A 16,574-nucleotide genomic window follows, 5' to 3' on the forward strand; every position below is an offset into this window, starting at 1 on the left:
CTAAATCCCTGTCAGGTTTCTCCCCTGTCACATTGACCAAGGAGTATCCAACACTTGCCTGAAAGTTTGCTATGCAAGAACTGGAATCTGACTCAGCACGAAGAAGGGTGGATAGAGAGTGAGCGTGTGAGGGGGAGGGAGACAGAGAGAGAGACAGAGAGAGAGAGAGAGAAAGAGAGAGAGAGAGACAGAGAGAGAGAGAGAGAGAGAGAGAGAGAGAGAAAGAGAGAGAGAGAGAGAGAGACAGAGAGAGAGAGAGAGAGAGAGAGAGAGAGAGAGAGAGAGAGAGAGAGAGAGAGAGAGAGAGAGACAGAGACAGAGAGAGAGAGAGACAGAGAGAGAGAGAGAGAGACAGAGAGAGAGAGAGAGAGAGAGAGAGAGAGAGAGAGAGAGAGAGAGAGAGAGAGAGAGAGAGACAGAGACAGAGAGAGAGAGAGAGAGAGAGAGAGAGAGAGAGAGAGAGAGAGAGAGAGAGAGAGAGAGAGAGAGAGAGAGAGAGAGAGCAACAGATAGGGAGACAGAGAGACAAATACATGAAAGAACGAGAGAGAGGGAGAGAGACAGTTGAACCGTGTCATCCTGTCTGTTTGCTGACTTCAAAATGGTTGAATGTTAACATTCTCATGAAGGAGATTTGGCTGCTCCAGGTGTGCTCACACCTTTAGCTGAGGGCTATGCTTCCTTAACTATCTCTTATATATATATTCTATGTATATATCCCTCTCTCTAACACCGCGCTCCCCCCCTTCCTTCCCTCCACCAATACCATCTCGCTGTCTCCAGCCATCTGTCTCTATCCCTCTTGAGCCCAAAATACATTTACCTCACCACCTTGCATTGGTAAAGTCTCTTTTAATTGTCACCCTACTGCTCTTCCAAACAATACTGGGAGTGTTCAACTCTTTAAGCACACAAACGGCTTAGGAAATGAGGGTTGCTGCCAATGGAGCAGGATGAATGATTCAGGGTTGTCACAAACGATAGTTGTCCCAGACTTAACCGGAAGAATAACAAACCTCTCTCTCTCTTATTCTCTCTCCATCCCCATGCCTCTGCCCTCCAGCAACAGTAAATGAATGATGAACCCAGGCATTCTGCTTCCTGGCCCTAACTAAATATGCCATCAAGATGGGGTGACACCAATCCTTCAATCACATGGACCTTTCAAGAGATTCAGTGCCGAGGAGCTGCAGGAATTACCCTCCGTCGATCTTTTGTAAGCGCGTGTTTAATTTTCCCCTTCGTTCGGAGGGGGAGTAAACACAAACACGTACACGCCGGCGTATTCCCCCCTCAATGCAGTTTGTAAAGAGTCTTTGTCGAACTTAATGCTGCCGACTGCTCCCCTGCAGAGCCCCAGAACTAGGTCCTAAAGTTAGGGCCTTTTATTTATTCCCTTTTATATATTTCTTTGTGAATCAGAAATGAGTCGTTGGAAAAAAAAAAAAAAAGTGTGTCAGATTTGCTGACTGAGGAACTCCCTTTTCTTGAATACGAGTGTGGGGGTGGGGGTGGGGGGGGTTGGCGCGGGGGTATTTCTGGGTTATTTGGTTGCCAGACTCGTTTGTGTTTCCCCCCGTATATTCCCTTGCTCCGGCCCCACGCGGGAGGAGAGTTTGAACAGCAGCTACGCTGGTAATGAGTCTAAGGGAACGGGAGCGGGGGAATGTTTCTCTTTCTTTGCTCTCTCTCTCTGGCTCTCTCTCTCTGGCTCTCTCTCTCTCTGGCTCTCTCTCTCTGGCTCTCTCTCTCTCTGGCTCTCTCTCTCTCTCTCTCTGTCTCTCTCTCTCTCCCTCTCTCACTCTCTCTCTCTCTCTCTCTCTCTCTCTCTCTCTCTCTCTCTCTCTCTCTCTCTCTCTCTCTCTCCCAGCAGATGGAGAGGAGGCTTCGGTGGATGGGTGTCCTGCCTCTTAGAAGTGGTGGGTGGTGAAAAACAACACAGTATTTCGACGGGCTGACTTCGTTCGTACAGTACAGACAACGTTGGACTGTGCAAAGCACCAAGGTGAGTGTGTGTGTTTTGAGAGGGGGGAGGGGGGGCGTGTTTGGCTACTGTACTGAATCTGGTTGCCAAGTCAGCCCGCTAAAGGGCACGGGGGTGAGGATGGGAGGGGATGAAGGGGGGGGGGTCTGCCACAGTCAGGTAGTGTGTGTGTGTGTGTTGTTTGCGCTATGTAGTGCGTGTGTGGGTGTGTGTGTGTGGCGTTCTTGCAGGCCCTGGAGATCCCCTAGGACAGCTCTGCCTCTGCCGCATAAACATATCCACCCAGCCCATGTTCCTCCCTCCCTCCCTCCCTCCATCCATCCATCCATCCATCCATCCATCCATCCATCCATCCATCCATCCATCCCTCCCTCCCTCCCTCCCTCCCTCCCTCCCTCCCTCCCTCCCTCCCTCCCTCCCTCCCTCCCTCCCTCCCTCCCTCCCTCCCTCCCTCCCTCCCTCCCTCCCTCCCTCCCTCCATCCATCCATCCATCCCCCCTCCTTACCCTTTTCCCCCATCCCTCCAACCCTCCACTGCTCACCTTCTTCCACCTCCCCATCTTTTCACACCTATCACCCTCCTCTCTCTTCATCCACCTCCCTTCCGGAATTGTCTTTTCATTCTCACTGTACCTTTGTCCCCCCCTTGTGTTTTGTCTTCCTGTAGTCAACTCGCATGTCACATTATGTATTTATTTTTTGGTGTGTGTGTGTATGCGGTTGACAAGAGAGAGCTGGAAAGAAGAGAGAACAGAAAGAGGAGGCTAGAGGAGGGAGGGAGAAAGACGAGTGTGTACAGTACATAGAGTCCAAGAGCCCATATGTTGACGTCACATCCCGTCTTCTCACGTGAGGGTTTGATGGTGTGTTTGTCCACCTGAACACTTGCAGTTCATCGAGTTCAGCGACTCATTCACCCTCGCCGACAGGCCTCGTGTCTCTCTCTCTCTGCCCCACCTCTCTAACCTTCCCTCAACACTCGATAAGCTAGCCCCTCAAATCCCGTCTCAAGTGGGCTTTACAGGAGGGCTGTGGCACAGCAATGGCTGTCATTACAGAATACTATTTCCACGTTATCGCCCGGCTGAGAGCACACGAAAGATTCGGAGTGCATAGTGGTGGGGCCTTCTGGGCTGGTTCACAGGGGCCAGGGAGAAACGTCCTGCTCCACATATCACTGACAAAGGGAGTCTCATTGCAAGGGAGAGGAAGGAAGATTAGGGAGAACTCTGTTTGGTGGGCTGTAACCTCAATCGCTCATATCAGCAAACCCCTTACGATTAAGGGGGAGAGCGATGCAACAGGCCCGGAGAAATATGGAGTGAGAGAGAGAGAAGTGAGAGAGAGACAGGGGGGGAGATGGAAAGAGGAAAAGAGAGAGAGAGAGAGAGAGAGAGAGAGAGAGAGAGAGAGAGAGAGAGAGAGAGAGAGAGAGAGAGAGGAACATGGGGGTTTCGAAAGAGAGGGTGAGGAAACGAGAGAGAAAGATGGAGAGGGGGCCAGAGAGGACAAGGAGAACTAGGAAATAGGAAGATTGGACTATTTCTCTTCTTTCCCATGCAGTCTTGGCACCTCAAGCCCTCCATCCTCCCCCTCGCTGCCTCCCTCTTAAGACCGAAATTAAAGGGATTCATTACCTGTCTGAAATGTGTGGGAACTGACACACACACACACACACTGTCACACACACACTGTCACACACACACTGTCACACACACACTGTCACACACACAGAAAAAAATGTCCAAGAAGCCTGACATGTTATTTCAATAATGCCCCGAACCAAGATAGTCAAAACCATCAACTATCTCTCAAAGTTAATCTCATAACTGTATCACCACATTCAACATGACAGGCATTCTGTTCAAAACAGCTCCCATTTTCTCGAGCGAGATTGCAAACAAGAACAACTTTTTCTCCATTACTACCTCAGCCCCTTTTCAAGAGCCTCACTTTCCATTCAGAGACAATTTCAATTGGCATACCCACATCTATTGTTGATGGCTTTCATTTTCCATAACAACACGAGGCCATGCCGATACTGAATAACGTAGAGTGTTTCGCTCCGTTTGTCAACAACGTCGGGTTGTGTTGAGTGTGGGACTGTTTGTTAGTTGACAATGCTTGCGGCCAGATCGCTGTAGAGCGAGTGGAGTGTTTTAGACCACCGATACCCATGTAGGGGAACTGCCTTACATGCCTGACTGGAGATAAGCGTTTACCTCTCTTTCTAACTCTCTCTCACACACACACACACACATACTCTACCTTGATGTGTTCCCTCTGTGCTTCCTTCGCTTAGAATCCCTCTTTCTTTGTTTCTGCCTTCATTCCTTCATTCCTTCCTCCCTCCCTCCCTCCTCTCTCCACCCCAGTCCTCACTCGCTACCTCTCTCCTCTCTCTTTCTCTTAGATAGACCTGTCTCCGTGTGGTTGACTGGGCTTGGATGGCAAACAAACTCCATTGTTGCCCAATGGGACACTGTCTTGCACACACACACACACACACACACACAGCACAAGAGAAGAAGTTTTCCTTTTAGAAAAAACCTTTCCATGAGAGATGCTGAGTGCTTTCAGACTTGAGGAATGGAACAAGTTCAACGGGAGGTTGCAAGTCAATAACGGTGACTTATGCCAGATAAAGTATCTTGACTTAGTGTGAATAAACGTGTATCGACCTCATTGAAAAAAGCTGGTGTGTGTTTCAGTCGAGCAACTCTTGTGCGTGCGCGAGTGTGAAAGGTAGATGTTAAGTTTAGGGTCGTAGGGATCGATAGTGGATGGATGCTCTGAGCAGGAGTGGGAACGAGGAGGCAAAGTTGCGTAGAAAGGGCAAAGATAAATAATAGAACAGATGAGTTCAGCCCTGAGCAGGAACAAATAGCAGAAACATATTCCGCTCTGAGGTAAGTTAACAGACAATAACTGTCGGTCACCACCATTAGCAGGACACGTTTTAGTCAGACAAAACAAAGATGGAAGGCCTAAATATGTTCAACTGTACATTTGTTGTAAAGGAATACTACATCGTATTGTTCGGTTCAAGCACAGTACGATACATACTCCAAAAGAGTATTTGTAAGGAATGCTTGCATACAAATGGGTTACAGGAGAAAAACTTACTTTATGTAGATGCTAATCAATGAATCACTTAATCAGTAAAGCTCAGTTGAAGTCAAGCAAGAGGGAAGTCGAACATGTAGGAAATCAAGTTAGGTTGAGGATTAGAAAAACTGTGGCCATGCTCTCTTTCAGGACCTGTGGTCCAGCAGCTAAATAGCTGGATGTGCTAGCATCTGTTTGTTTCTTAATTAGCTGTTGGTTGTGCAGCAGTGAGTGTAAAGGTTCGAGGCATGTTGGGAATCATAGAGGGAGAGAGGAAGAGAGAGAAAGAGAGAGAGCGAGATACTGTAGGAAGAGTGAGAGAAAGAGAGAAGGGAGGGAGAGAGAAAGATATACAGCTGGAAGGGATTACATGGCTGGTTTCTGCAGTGGTGACATTTGAGGAGGGACATGCTGGAAATCTGCCGGGCTCCTCTCAAAGGACAGGAGACAGCCTGGTAATCCATAATCTGCCGTCCCCCCCCCCCTACATCTCTCCGCTCTCCCCCCCCCCCCCCCCCCCCCCCCTCCCCCCCCCCCCTGTCTCTCTTTCTTTTTTTTCCAGGCTCCCTTCTCTTGCATCAAACTGCAACAGGGACTTTGGGACATTCTATAGATTTTTGAGCATCTGGAAAACATGTCCACTCCTACAGGGAGGCCTCAGAGATGACCTGAATGACAGCTCTTACATCGAGAGAATGAGACTAGGTGGTGTCTGAGTTCATCCTGATTCAATTCATTTTGGAGGTATAAAAGCACAGAGATTCAGTGCCAACCCTAGTAAAGATATACAGACGTACTGTAGCCCATATTGAGTATGCTAGATAAAGACTTCCAGAAATGGAGAAGGAGAAAATCGAACCACTGATCTGGAAATAGGTAAATAGATTTGTATTTCTATCTTCACATACTGTAGGCTACTGGCTAACCCAGGGGTGGGCTGGTGCAGTATAGTTAACGGCTCACGACTCTGGTTGTGCGTGTGTGGAAGGAGGATTCGGTGGATAGAGAAAAGGACTGGGCGCTGTGTTCCAGGCCTCCCAAGTGATTAGACCCAGCCCCGATCCAGTTGGACAGTCAAGCTCCCCAAAACACTAATGGACTATTGATCCAGGGAGCCAATCCATTTACTCTCACCTCCAACCTAACAAGGGGAATTCAGAAAAGCGTTGCTGCTGCAAGCCTGATAACTGGGTACATTGCTTCCTGAGATATCTGGTTAGTTTGTTGCCCCACCACCTCTCACTTTTTTATCTGTTGGGGTTCAATGTTATGAGTCTTCAACATCCTTTTTCATGTGGTTATTTTTTGGGGGCTCTGGCGGGTCAGCTTCCCATAAACAGATGGAATCCTGGAGACAAAATGGCCGCCTTGTAGATCTCATCCCACCAATGCATCTCAGCCCTGGCTCTAAAATTCTTCCGGAAGTTTCCGCCGATGATGAGACTCTATAAATACATGCGCCGCCTAGCAAGCCCTGGGCCACCCATACAGCTGCATGGGATTGACATTAAAGAGGTCTAACTCCTCCACAGTGACCTAAACCTGTAGGGGTTCTAACTTCCAGGGACGTTCCCCAGAGAGGCGAGATAGAGCCCAGTCAGGCCCACCCAGAGAGGCCAGCAGTGGGTGAGAGGGTGAAGCGTGCACCCTAGAGAACGTCAATCCTCCGACCGTGCAGAGTGGAAAGGGGCGGTGGTAATTAGAAGGCCAGAGAGGTAGGGTTGATCGATAAATAACTCCCCTAATTCGCCACCCACCACACACACATCGGCTCTGCTCCCTCCCCCTGCGTACTGAGGAGAGGAGGAGAAAGCCTCGACGAAACCTGACGGGCGTCACACCGTTCTCGTTACCTCCTCCCCTCCCCCCTGGCTCCGCACCCCTCCTCAAGCTGAGCATACGTCAATACGCTGCCCTCCACCAAACCCTCCACACACACACTTTCACTCCTTCTCTCCCTGATGAGACGCCACCTCAGACGAAAGGAAAGTTAGTGATTTTTTTCACGGTGACACCCGTTTGAAAGGGAGGTGTTGGGGCGGTGGTCGGTGGGGTTTGGGAAGGGGGGAGAGTGCAAATACAAGCCTTGTATAAGACGTTTGATGTGTCATTTGTGTGGTGTGTGTGTGTGGGTGTGTACGATGTCTTGTTGGAGCATGTGTCTACGTAGGTGTCCTTGCAGAGTGTGTGTGTGGTGGCTCTTTTACTGACTTCTACAGGTGGACAGAGAGAGAGTGAGAGAGTGAGAGAGAGAGAGAGTGAGAGAGAGAGAGAGATGGGGAGAGAGAGAGAGAGAGAGAGAGAGAGAGAGAGAGAGAGAGAGAGAGAGAGAGAGGGAGAGAGACGCAAAGAAGGGTAAAAAGGAGAGAGACGGATAGAGGGAGGAAGAGAGAGAGGGAGAGGGATGGAGACAGAGAAAGACAGAGGGGAGAGGGAGAACAATAGAGAGGAAGAGAGCGAGAGAGAGAGAGAGAGCGAGAGAGAGAGAGAGAGAGAGAGAGAGAGAGAGAGAGAGAGAGAGAGAGAGAGAGAGACAGGGTAAGATAGAGGATAACTGCTACAGCTTCTCCGTGACAGTCTTATCTGAGTCACCGTCTACCTTTATCTGACGCTAGCATCTCCCCACGCCCGCTGTTCGACTCGGCCGCGCACGGCGCTACGCGATTGGCTCCGAGGAACACTCCACCTCTCATCTCCCCAGCTGTCAAACGATGTTGGATTAGGGTTTTTTTTTCCGCCCGTAATTAAACCGTCGCAGGCACAAATCCCCTCTCTATAACCCCACGCCATTAAAGGGAACATCACGGCAAATAGCAATGCTTCAAAGGAGTTCGAAAGCTAGAAAGAGAGGGAAGGGAGAGAGAGAAGGGGAGAGGGAGGGATGATGGGTACATGAAGGGGCAACTCATTGACTCAATTCTTCACTGCGACTCCTGAGAATGTTACCCCTGTTTCCGGACACAACACACGCCCATCCCTGCTGCTGGTGGTGGTGGTGAAGCTCGCACCAAATCTCACGCCAAGGTTTTTGAAAAAGTTGGCAGCCCTGCATGATGTCCTAACAGACTCAAAACTACAGACTTAACAGACTTAACACGACAAACAAACTTAACAGACTTAACACTACGAACAAACTTAACATACATTAGAAAAAAACTTAATAGACTTTTAATACTACAAACTGAGTTAACACGACCGACCTAACAGATTTAACACTACAAACAGAGTTAACACTACAGACTTAACAGACTTAACACTGCAAAAGTGTTAGTTTAGTGTCAGCTAGACTTGATAGTATTTTGTATGCATATGTAGCGGTCCTCACCGATTCACTCTGGCTACACATATGTTATACTGTAAATGTTGTTTTGATTACAGCAAAATATTGTTGTTTTGTTTAACTAATATGGATGGAGTATGACATAATACAGGCATTTCACTGAGACAGGGTGTGGGCTAAATGTACAAGAAACTAAGTTTGCTCTCAAACTGTCCTGTTTCCGTTTTCCCAGAGGGCTGATGGGAAAATGTCACCGCAACGTGAAACATTGACGTTTTCCTTGCCCTTCGTGAGACTGATGGAAAGATGGTGGGGAGGAGAGGAGGAGGCGGAAGGACTGGGGAAGGAAGGAGGGAGGGAGAAATGACGGGCCGTGGGCGAGGAGAGATCGTTCGCGTCAGAACGCCGGCAGACCATTTGAATACGTCCGGGGCGTCTTTGGGGAGAGGGGGGGGCTGCAGTCTGGTGTCACGAGAACGTTTTGATGGCTGGCTTGTCTGTGGAGTGTGTGTGTGGTTGCTTCCTGCAATGAGAGGAAGCAGTTGGTTCGGCCTGTGTGTGTGTGTGTGTGTGTGTGTGTTTGTTTATCCTCGTTCAGCCTCCCACGGGTGCAGTGAGGGCATTTCAGAGGAGGAGTACAGCTCCTATGATGATCTAGCCATTATTAGCCTTTCACAACTTGCCGAGTCACTGCGCTAATAGGGAGCGCTATGTCACACTGACAGTTCATTTGGGCCAAAACCCAACTATTCCCTCAAATATCTGGATCGGAAACTTTTATGTGAGCTTTCATTCCAGTTTGAAAATGGATGATATCATTGACTGCGTGATGCAGCTGTGTTTTTTCACCTTTGACCATCCTGAAAGATCATAGACGCGGAATAAACTCAATATGGCCGCTGCAGTTTTGAATTCACACAACCCCTACAGCACACATTGACACGGAGGCAAATCAAGTCCTCAGGCTAATTTGCTACTATTTGTCTTCCGGGCTCAGAGATAAGGGTAATTAAAGACAACACACAGCCACACGCTCGCCATAGGCCAGAGTGGAGTCATTAAAGTGAGTGAGTTGGAAAGAAGCGAAGAGCAAATGAAATGTAATTGCAGTGGCAGTTAAGTAGTGGATCTGAGGAGACAACGTGTGTGTGTGTGTGTCTTTGACACTGACTAGAGGAAAGGAGGGAGAGAGATGAAGAAAGGTATTTAAAAGAGAGAGAGCAAAGAATCAAGAAAGTGGGAAATCAAGGAGGGAATCCACAGAAAAGGATGTGACAGGTGATTTAATGAAAGAGCCCCAAAACCTCTGGAGCCAGACAGGGAAGGAGGGGGGGGGAGGGACGGGGGGAGGGAGGGGGGGGGGGGGGGGGTGCTCTCTGGGTGTGTGCTCATCAGACCTCTACGTCTCAGACCAATGATCCCCTCACAGTCATGAACTGAAAACCAATAGAACACACACACACGCACAGACACACACACACACACAGAGGGACACACCAACAGTATTGGTGTAACGAACGTCATGCGTTTGTGTGATTGCGTGTGCATTTCATGAGACGAGGGGGCAACAGAGCACCATGCATCGTCTCTGGGACCAAAAGACAAATGTCCCACATTCATCCATCGGGCAGCAGGTTCAAATGATAACCTCAGAGACCTTTTTTAAGATGCCTTTTCACAAGAACCAGGCGATGAATCAAATGACTCACCACTGCTATTATCATTACTTGACCTCAACGGTGCGGTTTAACCACCGTACTTCATGCCTGTCCTTTCTCTTCTGACTTCCACCTCCTTCTTCTGCAGCCCCCCCCCTCACTTGCTCAAGTCCTTGCTCTCTTCCAGGAGCGAAGGAGCGTCGGATGAAATGGGACCCCGGGGTCAAGTAGCTTCCTGCTCCTCCAAGGCAACAACTGACCAAACAAATTGGGGTCAAATTGAGGGACAGAGTGTGAACGGGGTGCGACAAAAGCACACGGACACACGAGCACACACCTGGATAGCTACAAAGACACCCCGCAGGAAGGCAGGCAGGCAGGCACGCAAACACACACACGCGCACACGCACACCTGGACAGCTACAAACACACACGCAGGCACACACACATGCATAGGCACACTCACGTACACACACACACACACACACACTCAGACACATGTGAATGAGCACACACGCGCGGGCGCTACCCAAAGCATCAAGAAAGTACAGACACACCTTATAAACATCTCAGTGGGCAATGATGGGAGGGTGAAGAAGGAGATGAAGCTGGGGTGTGATACACCACATTCGACACAGTACGAGCCCCTTCTGTGCCTCGAGTCTACGTGTGATGCTCGCGTGTGCGCGTTTGCACATGCCGTCGTGTGTACACACTGTTGAACACGCAGCAAGACGCGTGATTCATATATATTTGAGTGTGTGAACATAGTCGTGTCTCTCCGTAGTTTGTCTCCACTGAGGAGAAAGCCTGAGTGAGTAATCACCAGCGCAAGGACATCATTAAAAGACAGCCTGCCATTAAACCCGACACACACTCTGTCTAACGGCGAGTCGGGAGGGCAGAGAGGTCAACGAACCATTTAGGCAGTGCATTAATGCATTTTTAAAAAGCCTGATGGCCCCCTAATTGCCTTATAAAGCAATGGCTAAGGGTCTCTTTAAACAATCGCTTTAACCGAAACATACGGGCAAGATAACTGGATGGAGCGGGCCCCAAACGAGCTTGGCGGCGTCGTTGATTGTCACCTCTTCAGAGTGAACGGTGGAGGACGTAGAATGCGCACGAGAGAGAGAGACCGCCCCTCGCACGTTCGCCATGCAACGAGAGCCCGTCACTGACGGAATCCCTCGCCTGCTCTCACACCCGTGCCTTCCAAACGAGCCCGAGTCTCCTCCCCCCCCCCCTCCCCCCCCCCCCTCCCCCCCCCCCCGCTGTTTTCCCAGTCCACTCTGCGTGATGCCGTCCCTGTAACCCTGTCCCTGGAGAGCTAGTGCCTCCCTGTCGGTTTGTCCTCCGGCCGCACTTTTAACCAACCCGATTCAACGCCAGTCACCCGACCAAGCAGCTGATTACTGTATTAGAGTCAGGTGTGCTCGGCCCGTGTCGGAGGGCAGGTAAGCTCTCCAGGAGCAGGGTTTCCGATTCGGATTCTGAGAGCCCTGGTGGACAGTGTCGTGTCCCGTCCCGTCCCCCCCATCCACTTTGGCGGCCCCCGGGCTCTCTTACTATGTGCAGCTCCAGGTAGTCTCCCAGTCCCTTGGCGCTCTCCACCCTCACCAGCACGGCCTCTTTCAGCTGCGTGCTGAAGCCCACCGCCAGCCGGTCGGCCCGCGTGCTGGGGCGGTCGTTGGGCGGCCAGGTGTAGGTGATGAGGGCTCCTCCCCGCCCGAAGATATAGGTCGTCCCAGCTGCGGAGAGGGAGAGGGGAGACAGGAAAGGGGTTAGGTGAGTTCAACGTTGCTTTTTTGTGTGCATGAATGTTTTAAAGGGCCGGGTCGCGGTCTGCCGAAGCGATTCCCGAAACTCAGAAAAGGCAACGCGAGCGCCGAGTTGAAACGAGCTCGCGAGCTCAGTCGTATGATTTAGGATGTGGACTTGATGCACGTTGGCAGTTAACAGGCTCAACTTAAAGGATCTGAAGATGAAAAAAATGAAGTCTTGACTCGGTCCGTCCAAGTCAAGCCCCAGATGTGGATATAAGCAGTTGCACGACACGCTATCACAACGAGGCCATCACAATCTCCCTGAGATCTCTCTGGCCACAATACTGCATCGAAACCCAAACACAACAACCTCGCCCACATGCATACAGACCGTCCAGATGACCTCAGAACTGGACAGAAATGAAAGCTCCTCCAGGTACAATTTGCTAATGATTTCTATCTGTTGTTATTCTACAATTCAGCACTAGAGAAGTTTGAGAGGGGCGCATTTTCATTTTTTTTTTTTTTTTTTTTTTATCAAAGCACTGACACACGCATACACACACACACACACACACACAGAGCACATTGATGGCTTCAAGCAATTATTTCAGCAAGGCCCTGGCAATTACAGCTATACCTGTGACCTCCCCCTACTATCTGCTGATCAGCTGCTGGCTACTTGAAATAGTCTCCGGCAGAATGATGCCAACTCCTGTGCCCCACAACCCCTGCCCCCCCCCCCCCCCACACACACACACACACACACAACAGCTACATGTCTCTATCTTTCTCTCTTTGTTGTTCTCTCTGTGTGCTTCCATCCCGGCGCTTTGTAATTATCTCAGCATGGAACGGGAAGCTAGAAGAGGAGAGCCAGGAGGAAAGAAAGACAGAGAGAGAGAGAGAGCGTGACGGAACGAGGATGCGCGTCTGTGTGTGCTGGTGTGCGTTCAAGAGTCTGTGCGTGTCTGTGTGTGTTTTGTGTGCCAGTTCATGAGTCTGCTGGAAGGATGCTTGGAGAAGTGTGAGATGGGAAAGGTGACGAAAGTTCACGCCATCTTTCCTTTTCTTTTTCCTTTCCCAGGGGGAGGTCAGACTTAGACACCCGCATAAAGGAGAACCAAACCATCTAAAATGGCACCCAAAAGCAAGATGGCTGCCTTATAGTACACGATGACCAACTACAACTTTAGCACTAGTAAGTAGTTACTCACAAACAGGTGTTTGTGTGTTTATGCATATTCGGGCGGTGAGCGTATGCACCCCCATGATAAACAAAATGTGACTGAAACACTAACTGTTAATTAAACCCCGAAAGAAGACACAGTGTCATTCTCCTAAAAGAAAACTGGTAGCCTACCAGCCTACCATAAGACTAGACAATATATGGAAAAAATAATTAACACTGTTCTGTGTTACATCTCATAACACACTCCAGGGATATGGTTATATGAATAGTTTCCGGGAAGAAAAATAAGTGAAAAAACTGAGATATCACAACCTATCATTTACTTTGAAAAACTTTGCCTCTCTTCCCTTTCCAAAAGGAAACTGTGATTTTTATGCTGCTTTCATTTCCATCTGGGTGTTGAGACAGTGTCCACCTGCTGTGGAGTATGTTTGTGTGTGATGTCTTTTGTTCAGTCTGTCAGAAATGTGTTTGTGTGCTTGGGAATGTGTCACGCCTGTTTGTTTGTTTGTGTGTGTGAGTGGCTGTGTGTTTGTGTGTGAGAGAAATTGCCAGTGTGTCAGACAGAAAGAGACAGACAAACAGATAAGACAGACAGACAGGTAGCTAGCCTCGCTCTGAGGTAAAACATGCCAACAAGCCTGTTCCTCATTCAGCGATGGAGGTAGTAACTAAGGAAAGACGGGTTGGTTTAGAACTGCTAATTAATAGAAACTAATCAGGATCAGGAATAAACCAAAGCCAGACTAGAGTATGGATTTTTTACTGGTCTTCAAAAGCCCAGCTCTAATCAAGCAATCTGCTCTTGCTATTTTACAGACAATAATGCTCCAATGGGTTCATCTTTATGTTGTGGTCCCAAAAATGCTAAATATTTATTTCGTTTGTCCAATTAGTTCTGGCAAAATCGATGTGCCAATCAATTTTACCTGGTGCAACTGGGGTGAGCCCAGGAAGATAAATCAAAAATCCCCAGGATGCCTCTTTGATTATTATTTCCACTTTTAGGGAAAGGGGGCTGACTCATAATCTGATTTGAAAAGAAAAAAGCATGTTTTTTGTTTTTGTCATTGGTCTCGGTGAAAAATAATATCAAAGGCACTTTGAATCAAAACAATAATGAAAAAGGTATTGATTCGATTTTCTAGGCTCTGCAGGTGCTGGTGTGTGTGTGTTGCTTGTGCGGGTGTATGAGTTGGCCATTTTTGGATGCCTTCTCCGTGAATGGACATTGATTTGGGCAGAAGCAATCCGAGTCTCCAGCACGGATAAACAGGTCAGCAACAGCAGATGCCAGGCTCTCTACCCAACCACTGGACCTTGACCATCCAACCCTACTGTGCTCTCTTCAATACTCAATGGGGGCACTGGATGTGTCTGGCTCCAGAGATAAATGATATGCTACAACAATGGTATTTACAGTGAATATTTGCGTGAACATTTAAGCTGAGAGTGCTAACACAAGTGTAGTCCCAGTGAGCAATGAAACACATTAAATAAATATACAATTTGCATCTTGACAGTGACAGTTAATCCCCTTCAGAACATGACTCAACAACTTTTTGTTTTCAAGATATATTTGGGGCCAGCTTTATGTGCTGTCGGAGAGACATTCCCGTCTCACGGAGAGAGAGACATGCAGGAAATGGCCCGAGCCGGACTCGAACCCAGGCCCCTGCATATGGCACTAGCCTTAATGCTAGTCTTCACAGAGAGCCAAGGAAACGCCACCGTTTAGTGCATACTATCATGGCCACGGCAGTGTCTTCTCCTCGTGTTTCCCTCTCCTTCTGTGTCTCCTCGTTGGCGTGTCTGTGTTGTGCCGTGTGCGCCGCGTGTTCCTGTCCTGACCCACCCGACACGCCTGCACGCCCTGCCTTGAATCAACTCATCAACACAACAGTGTCATCCCGTCCCATTCAATCCATCCCGTCTCTCCATCGCAAGATTAGGGAGGTTGGAAGCGCGTCACTCCCACCGGAGTGGTCGATCTGACGAGGAGATCGACCACGTCAGATGGACCACTCCGGTGGGAGTGACGCGCTTCCAACCTCCCTAACCTTGCCTTTAGCTCCTCGCGTTGTCATGTCTAGTTTTGCGCCGACGGTTCTTCCCGGGATTGTTCCCTGTCTGCTTGTCTGTCACTTCAGCCTGCCCACGCCACTCGCCATCGCTCCTCGACTCCTGCCGTCGACTACAAATACACCTTCAGTTTAACTTTACTGGCAGGTTTGGATGGCAAGGGATGTGCCGGCTACTTTCATCCTTTCTCAGTGCTGCTTTATTCAAGCTATAACAACGAGGGAATGATTTGATGCCGTAAAAATAGGCGTAGTGATGGAAGGGTGGAGAGGAGATACAACAGTGATGGAAGGATGGAGATGAGGGAGAGAGGTGGGAGGAGGGATGTAATAGGAGGTCAGTCATTGAGCGTTTTACATAAAGATAAGTATCTCCCTCTGTCTGTCGCTTCACATAAAGCCAGATTTCCTTTTAACCACATGAAATTGAACACTTTGCAGTTTTCACAGCTGGTTAAGTAGAAGCGTGTGATGGAGCTCGGGAGGTTTGGAAAAAAGAGGGCTTCCTTGTTTCACATATCAAACTTAAAGTTCTGTCCAGAGAGCAACTGAGGGGTTGCATTGGAATGACTCCAATGTCAGATTTGGAAAAGGTCATTTGCTTTGTTGTTGTCACGTGTCTGGGGGTCGCAACCTCCCACACTGTGAGTAGTGTGTGAATGTGTAAGCTTGTGTGTCATGTGTGTTTCGTGTGTGTGATGGTGCTCTTTTTAGCGACTGAGGGGCAAATTAGCATTAGTGTCAGCCTAATTGTAGTTGGCTCCTATGTTGGAAAACAACCGCTAATGCTTGCATCATTAAATCAATCATTCCTACTGTGACCTTTTGAAATACCCATTTAAGTTGTTGGAACTGTGTTGGAAGCAGGGCAAGAATATTGTCTATACCGACAAATACGCCCTACTGTTTCACTGAAACATACAAACGTAAATGTTGAAGGTAAAAAGGGAATGGGATATGGAGTCTCAAAGATACTGTAGCTAGCTACTAGCTAGACCTAAGCTCTGGTAAATGTCGTATTTAGTAAGTGGCTGCTTGCTTCTGGCTAAATTAATTAGGCTTTCATCATTATCTCCAACTTATTATGCTAGCAGTGGCCTCCTTAGAAGGTTCTTGGTATCCGTTTGCGGAACTGTCCAAACACACTTATGCACAGGAGGGAAGCTTAAAGTAAACATCAACTTCCGTGCTAGCTGATAAGCAGTAGCGTGAAATGGATTTCCTGCACTCACTTTGACCTGGGCATTCTAATAGTGGTTTAAATGTAGTCCTACCACCGTGTGCTGGACTAGCTGGATGGCGTTGGTGGTCGTGGAATGATGAAAGACGGTAAGTGGGAGATCGCGTAAGAGAGGGATTGGGAGATAGGGAGATAGGGAAAGCCGCAGCATAGATGACCTTCACCTTAAACAAGGTGAATGGAAGTTATGGACGGAGGGGGCGTTGGGAGGTTGAGCGAGAGTGAGTGAGGTGAAAGAGTGGAAGGAGGATCGATGGAAAATCTT

The 16,574-nt window shown here is 48.8% G+C and overlaps 1 protein-coding gene across 1 annotated transcript in view; it reads right to left on the minus strand.

Moving 5' to 3' along the window:
- The window catches only part of LOC146222327 (neurexin-2-like), a 282,700-nt gene that overhangs the window by 70,146 nt on the left and 195,980 nt on the right, over positions 1-16,574 (minus strand). The window contains exon 11 of the mRNA XM_084691157.1: positions 11,600-11,781. Within this exon, the coding sequence (XP_084547283.1) occupies positions 11,600-11,781 (182 nt within the window). The remainder of the gene's footprint in view (positions 1-11,599; positions 11,782-16,574) is intronic.

This window comes from Hypomesus nipponensis, chromosome 25 (genome assembly GCF_054491055.1).
Source record: "Hypomesus nipponensis isolate SF chromosome 25, ASM5449105v1, whole genome shotgun sequence".
Taxonomy (NCBI): domain Eukaryota; kingdom Metazoa; phylum Chordata; class Actinopteri; order Osmeriformes; family Osmeridae; genus Hypomesus; species Hypomesus nipponensis.